This window comes from Merops nubicus, unplaced genomic scaffold (genome assembly GCF_000691845.1).
Source record: "Merops nubicus isolate BGI_N331 unplaced genomic scaffold, ASM69184v1 Scaffold50345, whole genome shotgun sequence".
Classification (NCBI taxonomy): domain Eukaryota; kingdom Metazoa; phylum Chordata; class Aves; order Coraciiformes; family Meropidae; genus Merops; species Merops nubicus.
In genome coordinates this window covers 3,379-17,478 of record NW_008611280.1, presented here as the reverse complement: position 1 = coordinate 17,478, position 14,100 = coordinate 3,379, and the positions used below count along the sequence as shown (strand labels likewise).

The 14,100-nt window shown below is 41.8% G+C and overlaps 1 protein-coding gene across 1 annotated transcript; it reads right to left on the bottom strand.

The window, feature by feature from the left end:
* Positions 1 to 3: 3 nt before the first annotated feature.
* On the bottom strand, positions 4 to 13,495 carry DDX17 (DEAD (Asp-Glu-Ala-Asp) box helicase 17; the record flags this gene model as incomplete). The annotated part of the gene is made up of 12 exons (XM_008941152.1): positions 4 to 401; positions 1,107 to 1,346; positions 5,639 to 5,698; positions 6,093 to 6,154; positions 6,621 to 6,731; positions 7,055 to 7,227; positions 7,323 to 7,483; positions 9,723 to 9,864; positions 10,152 to 10,217; positions 10,953 to 11,086; positions 11,226 to 11,325; positions 13,345 to 13,495. Coding segments are annotated over 12 exons (1,798 nt in total), but the record flags the coding sequence as incomplete, so codon positions are not given.
* Positions 13,496 to 14,100: the final 605 nt, after the last annotated feature.

Here is a 14,100-nt window from a genome sequence, read left to right as displayed (position 1 = left end):
CGGCTGCTGGCCCGAGCGCCCCACCATCCCTGCATACTGCTGTTGGGTAGTGCTCTGTGAGGTTCTCCCAGCCGTGGCAGCTGTGGTGCTGGCACCATAGCCACTAGCACTGTACTCTGCAGTGCCATAGCCACTCGTGCCATAGGCAGCTGCTCCATAGCTCCCTTGAGTGTAACCATACTGGCTCTGTGCTGCCCCAAAAGCGGAATTTGGGCTCCCGTAGGCACTGCCATAGGTCTTGTTGGCTCCGTTGGCAAAACTGTCACCACGCTCACGGTCTCTGAAGCCACCCGAGTCTCTGCGGCCCTCTTTGACTCCCCGGAGCCTCCTGTCACACTCCTCCTGGTACATCAGGTTAGGGTTGTTTACTGAACTGCTCGTTCGGTAACGAGAGCGACCTCCTGGCGATGAACATGTTAAGATTTAGTACCATGAACAAGTCTTAAACAAGGAACTCTGGTACAACCATGCCACCCTTTCTGCCCCTTCTACTGCCATGAGTTTGCTCTCAAGGGGCAAGAAGGTCTTTTGACCAGCTCTCAACTCCCCTGTGCAGCCGTGCACACGCCTCCAGGTTTTGTTCAAGGTGTAAATATGAAGTTCAAAAAGGGGTTCTTAATGCACGTGCTTGGAGATGAAGAAACTGCAGAAATTCAGGATTAACTTGGAAATACAAGGAAACTTCTTGTTCTTTCATGGAATGGGAGTTACAAATACTTCCAGTCCCTGAAGGTGAAAGTCACCCTTTCACTTATGTCAATTTTGCATGTGCATGCACACACACCCTGCTGCCTGTGCTGAGGTAGGGGCTGCAAGGAATTAATTAATTAAAGTGAAATTAGCTCTGTGAGGAACTAATCAGGAGAAAAAAAAAAAAAAAAGAAAAAAGAATCTATGGCTAAGGTAAAACAGTAGACTCAGTGGACTACCTCTCTGTTGCCTAGAAACACTACACCTATGTAACATGTTGAGACCTTGGGTCCAAGACAGGTGTTTTTGTCATCTCAGACTTGCACTTACTACTTCCCTGCCCTCTTTCAATCTTCCCTCCCTCAAAATAGGGAACCTATTCCCCACGGAGCCCTTTTCCCCCCGTGTGCCTTTACCTCCACCACCACCTCCGCCTCCTCTGTGGTCCACAAGCTGCATCAGCTTTGGATTGATGGCTTGATTGGCTTCTTCCAAGACTTTGATAAGCTCCCTGGCTTGTTTCAGGTTCCCTGGCGTGAAGAAGGTGTAGGCAGTGCCTTTGTTGGTGCTACGTGCGGTGCGGCCAATGCGGTGCACGTAATCTTCGGAACTGTTCGGGTAGTCGTAGTTTATCACAAATTTAACATCTTCCACGTCTTGTGAAGGGCCCAGGCGCGAAGCACAGTGAAGGGGGAGGGTTGAGGAAAGGGGAGAAGAAGAGAGGACGTGCCAACGAAAGGTGGGGAGCACGAATGCAGGTGACAGTAATAAGAAAAAAAAAATACAAAGTTAGTAATTGCACGGAATAAAGACAAGACAGACTCATCCCAAAAGAGTAGAAGACTCGAACTTTCCATCGTCAGGAACAAAGATCAGCATCCTGAGAAACAGAGGTCATTTGAAAGCAGTTTTGCCCTGCACTCAAGTTCGTCCTCCCCGGAATGCACTTCTCTGTCTTCCTGTGTCAAAGGCACCGATGTCTGTGGATTAGCTAATCAAATTTAGTTTTGTTTTGTTTGGAAAAAAAAAACAATCTGGAAAGTGAAAATGCCACCATCAGACAGAGCAAACTGGGGTGGAGGAAGGGCAGAACTGCCACGGAAAACCTTTTACTCTGTTGGGAGAAGTCTAGCAAATAATAGCAGTAATGAGATCACTTACCTTCCACTCCGTAACATGAAACAAAAGGCAATCTTAAAAAATATTTACTCTTACACTCCTAACAAAATACAGCGAACTACTTTCCCTAGCCTACAGCTTAAGACACTCATTATTTTAGTATTATTGAGCCAACTCATTAGAAATGATTCGGACCTAGATTATCTTAACTCAGCTTTGTAGTTATCACCAGAGTGCATTGCACTAACATTTCACCACGCTGTTCCCGTCCAGCTCTGGCAAGCTTCCTTAATTTACTGGACAATCCTGAATTCATCAGCGATTCTCTACTTCCAGTCTCAGATGGAAGTAGAAAATGAAATGATTAAAATCATTTTGCGTGCCAAATATTATGAAAATTTAGGAGATCAAGCCCCCGGGCTTTAGGGGATGACAAACTTTGTAAACTCCTGGGACAGAAACGAAGGAAATGTTAGTGTAACGCTTCGCTGAAAGCGCCTCAAGTACCAAAAGCACCTATTTACTAAAATACTCCATATTTTTTTTAAAAGCATGGTATTACAGTAAACATCCTAACAGCTTATAAAAAAAAATTAAAAATCTGCATTTTAAGAAGAATATTCTGAAAATATCCAACATAAAACACAGATTTTTTGCGATTTCCTTTTTTTTTTTTTTGGTTTTTTTTTTTTGTTTTGTTTTAAAGAGAGAAACATTCTCTGTTTGTTACCAGACCGATGCACACTCCCTCCTCCTGTGGGAAACCGCTGCAGCCGATCCCGTCTCTTTGCCTTTTATTTTTGGCGGCCTCCTTTCCAAAACTCCGCCCTCTGACACGGGACCACTGGAGCGCGGGGAGCATGCATCAAGGGTCCGTGGCAGCGAGAAGTCCCCACACACGCTCGCTCTGTGAACTGGCTTAGACGCTTCTCTGTAGCCCCATTGGGTTGTGAAGCGCCGGAGAACCCGGGTTCAGGTAAAAGTTTCAGGTCCTCCAACGCTTTTTGGCCCCCTATTCGGGGGTTCTTAGGGGCAAATTGGTAAAAAAGCGAAGATACAAAAATGACATCCAAAGGGTCAGACTGCATCTATTGCCCAGACTGCATCAATTTCAAGGGGGTTGTGGGAAAAATAAAAACAAGAGGGTTGTAGTGACAAGAGGGGGGACTTGATGTCTGTTTCTTATTACAGCAAAGGGGGGGCTCCTCAGTCTTTGCTGACTCCAAAGTCCTGAATCACACCAAAAAAAAGGGAGTGAGAAGGCAGGTTTCACAGGGGGCTGCGCGAGTCTCCAGCTAGGGTCCTTGATGAGACAGTTTTAAAAAGGGAAAGTGAAGTAAAGAGAGGAGTACATGTGACAGATGGCATCTTCACAGCCAGGGTGTAACTAGTCTGACAATCTGCAGGCTACACGGTTCTCAGTCAGTCCCCTTTTGCACATCCATCAGTAGCCAAGCGACTGGAAGTGGGACCACAGAGGACACAGGGATGTGCTTTCCCGGCAGAAAGCACTGGGAACCGTCGCTACCCATGCAGACAGAACTGACTTGAGTGGGGAGGAGCGGGAAGAATGGGAAGGCAGGGAGAAGAAAATGCCAAGGGTGGTTTTTTCCAGACTAGAAAGTGGTCCTGGCAGAGCGCAGGGCTCGCTGAAGAGAAGACCAGAGCAAGTACAAGACTTGGGTTCTCCAGTCTAGCGTGCTCCAAAGCGTTTGCGTGCGCTCGCAATCCTCCTGCGCTTTTGGAAGCTACTGTAGCAGGATGAAGAACTCAAACTGTACATTTTCAACAGCTACCTGGGAAACATTCCCTTTGTCAGACCATCAGAGTAACCTATGGCACAGACAGTCTCCAGTTATTAATCAGGAGAGAGAGAACTAGCAAACAGGCTAGTCTAGAGAGCTGTTTAGACCATCAATGTAGATGTGCCCCCACCCCCTGCACTGAGAATGATCTGCAGCTGATATCAAAGCTTCTGTTAAAGAAAACAAAACAAAACAAATTCAATGGTTTTAGTTTAATAGACTGAACAAAAAAAAAAAAAGTAAAAAAATAAAAAAAAAATCAGTGCAGAGAGAGGACCTCACTCCAGGGAATTATCACAAAGAAGTCATTATGGGACTCAGAACTTACCTGGAAGAAGCTTTTTTGAAACCAATGTTCCATTAGGAAGAGGGAAAGCCCTGGTGACTCAGCCAAAAGGCGCGCGCCCCTGTTTTATGTTATTTAGGTAGCAGCCTTCACTTTCCAGGATCTTGGAGGAAGTCGTCCAGTTAAGTGGAAGTTTGCCAGTTAAGTGACTGATTTTTAAGAAGCAGCAAACTCAGGGCCCCAAAACAAGCAGAGATGTTGTTCAGTAACAAGAAACAGACTCTGGAACCTTTCCCCCTTCGCTCAGGTGAAGTGGAGGAGGGGAAGTGGGGAGACTTGGTTTTCTGAAGTGTTATCCAATTGAGTAGTTTTAGGGGGAGCGGGTTGTTTGGTTTGGTTCTTTTTTTGTTTTTTTGAGGGGGATGAGGCTGTTTTAAATGTCTAGGCAAGATGCACAAAGAAGCTACCAGCACATAGCAAGCCCGTTTAAAAAATGCTGCTAGAGAAAGCAGCTCTCTTTCATACAAACTGGTTTCAGGCCTCAGTCCCTTCTCCCAACAGGCCCAAGTTCTACCTGCACAGGTCCAGACATGACCCTAGAGGGCAGAGACTGAAGTCCATATAATCACCTCACGAGGAAGTGTTGGATGTTTTTTTGAGGGGGGAGGGGAAGGAGGGGTGAAGGTTATGTGAACAAAAGCTACGAAGTCTACTCATGGTCTGCCTGTATTGAAGTGACCATATGATGCACAGCCCAGCCACCCTTTCAGAATATGGAAGAAAAAAAAAAAAAAAAGAGCTCAGATATTTTTAACAAACTAAATCTCTCTGAGCTTCCCTGTAGAAATTTACAGCAATTTTGTCTAAAAGTTTACTATGACAAGACATTGACCCCCAAGCAGTTTGTCTTCTGCCAAACTCGGGGTGAGTATTCAACGTCTGTTATTAAACTCAGAGCACTTCAGAAGCCATCCTCCTCTTCTAGAGTGGGCAGATGTGTAAGGACTGTGCTTAGCACACAAGGTTTCACAAGACAAATATCCTTATTAAAAAAGGGGGCACAACTGATGCATGCAGACAGATCATTTTCCTGTCATCAGGACAGAGCTGTGCAGTTTTGATTCAGTTACACATTTGGGTAACATAACGTTAAAGGCCACACAGGATCTCAGTGGTCCTGCCTAGAAGGAACACAGAGGAGGGAAGGTTACACATCAAGACCAAAGATCTGGGGCAGTGCTTTCTCAGATGCAAATACATCTGTGGGGGTAAACGTGTGTGTACGCTGGGGTTGGTTATGTTCAAATCTGTGGCGTGTCATATGGGGAGAATATTAACTATTTGCTGTTGAAATGCTCTCCCACAACTTCCTACTTGAACTTTATCTGCCAGGCTCTGAACTGAGAGCAAACCATCCCTAGCGTCCAGCGACAAAAGCTGGATTTGGGGAAGAGGTGAGTGTGGTGGAAGGGTTGGGTTGCATAATTGGACGTCTCTTCTCCCTCTTGGCGATCGATTGGTCATGCCTAGGCCTTGCTGCAGACCAAAGCCTGTTCATTAGGAGCAGGAAGAGACTTTGAATATGAAAGAAAAAAAAAAGATTAATGTTAAAAAACGTATTTCACATGTGGGGGAAAATCACGCTTTGAATTTTTTTTTTTTTTTAAAAAGAAAACATATATCAGTCCAAAGAAGAAAAATATGCAGCAGTAGGCAAGAGTGGTTTATGTGTACAAACCTAGCCCACGAGATGCAACGTCGGTAGCAATGAGGATAGGAGCCTTTCCAGAACGAAACTCTGTAAAACAAAGCATGCTATGAAGGAAGATCTTTCAAAAAGATAAGTTACCTGAACTTGAATCACATATAAATGTTTACTTTCCAGAATTTAGGTAAGATGGATCAGTTTCAAAAACCCCAGCAAGTCAGGATATAATGTGGCAACTATTTTTTAAGATCAAGCTCTCTGGGTTAAGCCATTTTCTCAGTGTGTTTTCTCAAAAAAGAAAAAAATGAAGAGGAAAAACAAAAAAGGCAAATGCAAGTACTGAAATTAACAGCACAAAGGCAAAGGAAGTTCTTTTGAAATATATCTATCTGGTATAGAGACAAAAAATAAGACTGGAGAAAAGCATGTCTTCGTAAATTATGTACAGCAACCCGAGTTATTCTCCCCTCAGTGCTGGACTCACCATTAAGCACCCAATCTCTTTCTGGCTGACTCTTGTCTCCATGGATACACATAGCTGGCCAACTGCCAAACAGAGATGCACATTAGTACAGACAGAAAAGTACATACCTTAAAGGAAACAGGAAGCTTTATTGGCATTTTGGTAAAAAGGCAAAAAATAAGGCTGGAAGAATATTTTATTCCCCGTCCTTCTCTGGCCTCTATCTACTTAGCATTATACTGGTTTGTTTCTCATGCGTTAAACCCACCACCTACAAAACCAACCATCTAAGCCAAATCACATTTGCCACAGTCCTGTATCAGCATATCATTATTCTGGTACAGTAAAAGCTCCACAGCTTGCAAACTCTGTTGCACTAATGCCTCGATGGGCTCAAATCTGCTGGGAAACGAAGACTGAATTCAGCCAAGACAAGAATGGTCAAGTTGTTCCTAACAACAGCTTCATGATTGTTCAAACCTTACTGATTTTGATTAGGATTTCTGTTTTCCACTGGAAAGAAGGGGAGGGAGGGGGGAAACTAATCACCCATCTCTGCGCATCCTTCGAGTGAGATCATCACAGCGCCTCTTTGTCTCCACAAAGATGATGGTCTTGTTTTCCTTCTCTGCCATGATTTCTTCCATCAGTTGTATCAGTCTAAAACAGACACGAGAGCCAAGATTTATCTCCACACACACCCCCCTCAGCATAGGAGCACTCTCAGCTGGTACTGAGAACATGTACAACACACAGCCACCTAATTCGGTACCTCTTACATAGAATGTAGGTGTGTTGTGCAACGGTGTGGTTAAGATAGACACAACAGATTATAGTTAACTACAGGACTTATTTAACCTTTTGAATGTTGTAGAATAATACTGCAAGTCCTTTCACTATTTGGAATTCCCATCTGGCTTACATAGCAATGTATATTTTTAAGTACAACCAAAACAAGTGAGACTGGAGGAAAACCAGCTTACTTATGGTCCTTCTCGCTTTCCATGCACACGTCCACTATCTGCAGGATGTTGTGGTTGGCACTCAGCTCCAAGTTCCCCACGTTGATCTGGACATAGTCCTGCAGGAAGTCCTCGGCAAGCTGGCGCACTTCTTTGGGCCAGGTGGCACTCCACATCAGGGTCTGTCTGTCAGGCTAAGGAAATGGGAAAATGCATATTTTTTTAAGGTACTTTAAGGACTCTTGAATGGAAAACCAAAGGAGGTTGTCCTTTTACAGGGCTCACACACCCTTATCTGGTCAACGATTTTACGGATCTGTGGTTCAAAGCCCATGTCCAACATCCTGTCTGCTTCATCCAGCACCAGGTAGGTGCACCGACGAAGGTTGGTCTTTCCTGCCTCCAGGAAGTCGATCAGGCGACCTGGGGTAGCAATGCAGATCTCCACACCTGCAAACCAGAAGAAGGAAAAAGAGTAAGGCTCTTCATTTGAATGTCAATTGGTATTTTTAGTCAGAATGAATCACCTTCCAGAGGAAAAACGTTTCAAAAAAAAAAAAAAAACCACCACCCTCATTCGTACCCAAGATTGAGTCATTTCAGTAGAAACCCTTATTTCTTTTAATATTTTTTTCCCCATTCTGAAATTACTGTTACAGTGCCATTAGAATAATAAATGCAGTAGAGAAGCTAAAAGCTCATTGTCAGAACACACCAGTGAAGAGCTGTCCAGAAATCAGAAGTAAAATAAGCTTTTACTCAAGCTTGACCCACCCACCTTCTTCCAGAATTATGCAGTCTAGAGAGCTCTCTAGAAATATAAGACCTAAATTCCCCAAGTTAATCAAATATGAAGGGCTGCTCTTGTCATACAGGTCAGATTACTTCCACTTCCACCTTAGATTTTGCCTTTTATTTTTCAGAATATATGAAGTCTAAGTATGGGCTCTAATTCTGAGTAGTTAGGCACTAAAAATGACAGACAACCACCCTGCCTGTACTTGCTGGCATAAAAGCAGAATTCAAATATTCATAAACTACTGTAAGGTACAACAATTTATAAATTCCTTAAAAGGAGGGACTGAATTCCACTAATTCTCAAGTCTTACAGTTGAGTCCTTCAGTGTCACTGAAATGTACACAGAAGGCAGGATTAAAGGTAAGAGGAGGGAAGTAGGGGTTGAAAAAGAGCAAAAGCCCAACAGCTTTCTTGATACAGATGCAGAGTATTTTGTGGCAACCCACATCATCTTGTTTTTGGACTCTTCAGAGCTGACAGAGCAGGGCATCCTTCTAGTTCTTATAAAGCTCAAGCTTTATTTAGATTTCTAATGTAGCCACTGGTCTACCAGCAAGACTGAATAAACTGCAATCACAGTTACAGACAATGATGTATTCCTTCAAAGTAAATTCATTACATACTCCAAATATCACAACTCTGAAAAAAAAAAATTAAAAAAAAAAAAAGGAAAAAAAAAAATGTTTTCTGGACATTTATCTGTTCAACAATCTTTGCTGCAGGAAGTATTAAGCAATCATCCAAAGACAGTAACACCCAAAAGGACTGAAAGCACCAAACCCGTCCACATCCTCTAACCAGAGGGTTTCCTTCATGAGCAGAACACCTATTTTACAGCACTCCAGAAAGGTGTGCAAAAACCCACCATGCTAGTCTCTACATTTACCTTTTGACTCTCCCTTTGAAGCTGCTACTTTTGAACTGGAATGTATTATTTTCTTGAACAGACCCAACCCCACAGCCTTCTACCACACATGCCTTTATCATGGTTTGTTTTTTTGGTTTTTGTTTGTTTGTTTGTTGTTTTTTTTTTTTTTTGTTTTTTTTTTTTGTTTTTTTGTTTTTTTTTTTTTTTGTTTTGTTTTGTTTTGTTTTTTTGTTTTTTTTTTTTAATAATGACTCTGCAAACTGCAGTATGATCTTCTTATTTCTTGAGTAGATTTGCATACGTAAGCTTACCTTGGTAATACTTTTTAGATCTTTTGAAATAATTCTATTACATTTTTTTCATCTAGGGAAGATGAAAGCCATCAGCACATTCCTGCATTTGAAGTTACATGTAACTAGCCCTCAAAATGAAGGTTAGGTCCTTTGAGCACTACTGAGTTATAGTGGTTGCTGTAGAAACATAGTTCCTCTTCATTCCTAACTCCAGCCTCTTGCTATGTACAGAAAGGCAGGTACAGAATGTTATGGGGTAAATGAACAGAAATAGAGCTTGGTGCTTAAGAGCAATGAAAGAAAACTAAACCCCACTGTCTGAAGAAGTTTCTATACATTCAGAAATGAAGTTTGATCATTTGAACAAGCCCAGGTGGAAAACCTGAAATCTAGCTCAAGATAAATAATTCCTTAAACCTGCTGTTACTGCATATTTCCTCAAAATAACCTGTTCTCTTTCTGCTAAGTTACCTTTTCCCATTCCTATTTCCTGATGATCTCACCTTCACAAGTGGGAAGTTCGAAGGGAAAACCAAAAGGAAATGTAAGATCAAATAAGTCACTGTACAACAAAGAGAACTACCCCATAAACTACTCTTTTAACTGGAGAAAGAGACAGCCACTCATTCAGGCACACTCCCTTCCAAAGAGGTTTTGATAGTCTTATTTTTACAGAGATTTTACAATACCACCTCCTCCAGAAACTGCAAACACCTGTTTTAAAATTACCTCTTTCTAGATCTCTGATCTGGGGACCTTTGGGTGCTCCTCCATAGATGCAGGTACTCTTCAGTCTTGAACACTTGCCATAGTCATCAGCCACTTGCTGCACTTGCTGGGCCAACTCTCTGGTTGGTGCTAGAACCAGGCACTGCAAAAGGAATCGATTCAGGAGAGGCAAGCTGCACACACCCCCCTAACTTAAGGGCTCCACACAGACACCATAAGCCAAGCTGGACCATCTGCTCTTTATTAGCTAAAATGTTTAAATATCTTTAGACTATGTCAGCAATTGCACAGAATCTCAGCTGAGTGGGATGCTCACATTATGATAGTAAACATTTCTCTACTCTGATATACCAGTTCAATAAAGCACACAGCTCATTACCACCACCATGCCATCCACACAAAAAAAGAAGAGAACTGACAAGCACTTACAATTGGGCCATCCCCTCTCTCCAAATATGGCTGGTGGTTGATGTGAACAATTGCAGGCAACAAGTACTGAAACAGACGAACATTATGTCAAGACACAGCACTTCAGTATTCAACACCAGTGACCTCTTGCCATGACAAATGCTTCACAGCAAGAGCCTGCTTAACCTAACCTCCCTTCAAGAACCCAACAGCTGATGTAAAAGACTGCAAGAAAGCTTGACTGTACAAAAATCAGGATTCTGCAAAAACATACTTGCATTTATCCAACAGAATATTTTCAGAGCTGCTGACCAACCATATCTGCTTTGACATGAGTACAAAACGTAACTGCTCAGCACCTCTGAAAGGAAGGCTCATTTAAATTTGGAGTCTGTTAATAGTGAGTAATCTTGACCCTAAATAATGCTTTTCATAAAGAATAAAATTGCTTCTTAACCATGCAGACAAAATTAACGTGTACCTTGAAGACTCAACCATTTTTTAAACTTGCACATTTAATAAGACAAATATGTTCAAGAATGCATACTGGTTTTTAAACCACAGTGTAAGCATAGATCAAGGAGAAATGACTAAGCATCCAGAAAGAAAGACACACAAAATTTGTGCCTGTGAGTAAGACAGGCTAGTTGAGTTGAGACTCAACTGTCTCATCCATGACACAATAAAGCAAGCTTGAAAAACATGCAATCATCTCACTTCATGCTTGTGGTACTGAACAAGCCCCCAAACCTAATAAGGAGTAGCCAAGGGTCATTTCTGCAAAGGGGCTAGGAAAACTAAACAAAAGGCAAGGATACGTACTGCTAGGGTCTTCCCAGAGCCAGTCTGTGCAATGCCCACCATGTCACGGCCGCTGAGAGCCAGAGGAAAGCCTTGGCACTGAATTGGAGTGGGTTCTGTGAAGTTCTGGTCCATCAAGGCATCCATCACATACTCTGAAGAATTTAAGAAAACGAAAAATTTCTTAAAGGATAACTGCAGCTTCAGAACACCTTTCAGAAAACAGAATAGGCCTAAACAGTTGTAGGTTTTGAAGTGAGCTGCATTGTTTTAAAGAGTGACAAAAATACTCACGTGGAAAGCTGCACTGGTGGAAGGCAAACACAGGCTTGGGGCAGCCCTCCATCCCTCGAATCGTTATCTCCTTTTTCCTTCGCAACTCTTCCACTTCGTACTACTCAGGTGGAAAAGAACAGCAAAGGCAAATGCTGAATGCCAGCAGGGAGTTAAAGTGCAGGTTTCTAACTATTCATTCACTTCACACCCCTGGATAACAGCTTCATTAGAGAGCTGAATTGAAACATCTAAAAATGACTGCTTTCTTGAAGATAGTATTTTAAGACTGAGCTATCACACAGCTGTTCCCACATTCAGAGGTATGAGCTCTCTACATAGTCTGGGAGGACTAATGTAGAGCACACTCCTCCAATGAGCCCTTTTTAGTGAAAAGGGTATTAATGTAGTATTTTTATGAATTACATCCTTTTTGCAGAGGCCAGAAATGACCAACAGCTTCAAAACTGATTAGAAACAGAGAGGATCAGATAAGAAACATGTTTTATGTGACAATGCTAAGAACTAAACAAAATGAATAGGCCCTGATACAGTACAAACAAGCAGAAGACAGGGCAGTCCTCATCCTTCAATTAAAACATTTCAGAGATGATTAAATACAGAGCTCTTGCTGGACAACTTGCAACTCAGAAATGTTGCTTGGAGTCTTTTTGGAACCAGCACTTCTTTTCTGCACTAAACCAGCCCAGGCATTATCATAATGATACCCTAAAACCTCAGAATTTTGTTTTAAATAACAGCACTTCTTAAAACATTTCTGAAATGTGTATCCACATAAAACACTTTTTTTAATCCTAAAATGATGCTTATCTTTATCTAAGTCATCTTGCAAATCCAAATGCATTTTGCAATATGCTTCCACAATTCATGATCTTATTCTAATGATCATTAGAAATCCACAGAGAAGATATACATTGATACCAAACATGCACTTTATCCAAAGCAATAAATTTACTCTTCGTGAGAACCTCAAGCTTGAATGAAAAGGTAAAAAAGGAAAACATATTCTGGGAAAAACATGAAAATGCTTTTAGCTGGTCAAGGCAAAGACAGCTACAGCAGCTAACACTAACTGTGGTTCAGTAGTTCAAGTTTTGTGTCTTTAAAAAGCCAATGCCTCCTTCAATTCCTTTATGCCATGGAACAATCTCATTTTAAGCCTATGTAACTGGATAAGAACATTTTGTTTCCTTGTGTTAAGAATGAAAATCTCTTAATTTCTAAACATAAAGAGGCATTTAAGAGGGAAAAAAAGACTCTATACTCAAGTTGGAAAGGGAGATTACTTTATCTCCACAGTAAACACAAAGTACTACATCCAGTTTTGAGCCTCCCCATGTACAAAGGACATTGTTTTAGTGGGGCACGTGCAATCATGGGGGGAAAGCTAGAGGCTGGACTACAGGCTGCATGAAGAAAGACTGGAAGCACTGGATTTGTTTAGATGGGGAGAGAGGACCAACAGGGGTATTCAACTGCTACTTATTAGTCACTACAGAGAAGATGTTGCAAATAATTATTAGTGGGGGGGAAAATACCATGAGACACATTAAGCCCTGGGACACTCACACAGCCCAGAGGGGATATAAAGTCCCCATCCCTTGGGATACTTTAACTCAAAAGGACAAGGCACAAAGCAACCTGCTTTCCAGTTAGCCCTGCTCTGAGCAGAGAATTACACTAGAGATCCCCCACAGCCTCTTTCAGCCTGAAATATTGTGACACAATATTACTTTCACACATTTCTCATGTATTTATGCCACTCTTAGTTCATTATTTTAGTTTCTTTCAGGGCCTCCTCAGTATTGCAGTATATTGCAGCTCCCAAGTTCTCCAGGCTGGCTTAACAGCTAGACCAGACAAGCTCTATAATGATAAATTACAAAACAACTAAATGTAAAATATCATATAAAATCAGCTAAGGGCAGAAGCATCATGTCTGCTAATGGTAAATACTGAAGGCAACCAAAACTGGTGTCCTGCAGAGTCAATATACACCAAACAAGATTATTAGAGATACTTCTACCACACACTGTCCAAGGCCTCGTAGGACAAGTGCTCCCACTTGCAGCATTTGCTGTTGTGGGTAAAATGGAAGAGGTAGAATCCCAAGCCTTACCGGAGTAAGCCTGGCCACTTCTGGATGTTCCACGTAAAAATTCTTCTCAAACTTGGGCAGTTCATTTAAATCCCATTTTTTCTTACGCAAACGTTCCCCAGGATTACCAAATTTCTTTGGAGGAAGAGGACCTCCACGACTTGCTCCAAACCTGAAAGTCAGTGTTAGTTGTAAGGAGAAAAAAACAAAAAAAAAAAGGCATTTAATTCCTCTGGAATTTGCACAACTTCTTGAAGTACCACAAACCTGCTCTGAGTCAGTTCTAAACCCAAAACCATCTTAAAGTTTCTTGCCAATACAGTCGTTTGTCACTGCCTCAGAACTCATCTCTAGGCTTCTAGCTCAAGGTTTCCTCCCCTGGGACAATGCTGTGGGTACAGCTATAGCATTCTTCTTCAAACAGATAGTACACTTAAAACAGGATTAGATAAAAGTTTCTTTAATCTCTCTCAAGGTTAGTTTTACACAGAAATAGCTATTGCACTGTCTACCCTTCTATGTCTTCTCTCCTTTCTTGTCAACCAGTATAACTCAAATGAAAAACAAGAGTGAAGAACAGAGTGTACACAAGTCCAGCCAAGCCTGCAAGTCTATTTGTAATTCTGGAACCAAAGCAATAAAAAACAAAAAATTGTTCTTAAACTCGAGTCTTACAGGAAAAAACCTCAATAAAGTACCTGGGAAAAATCATCCTCTCAAATGCTTTTGATGAAGATTCAAGAGAGTAAGAAGCTAATGATTTCTAAAACTCTCCTA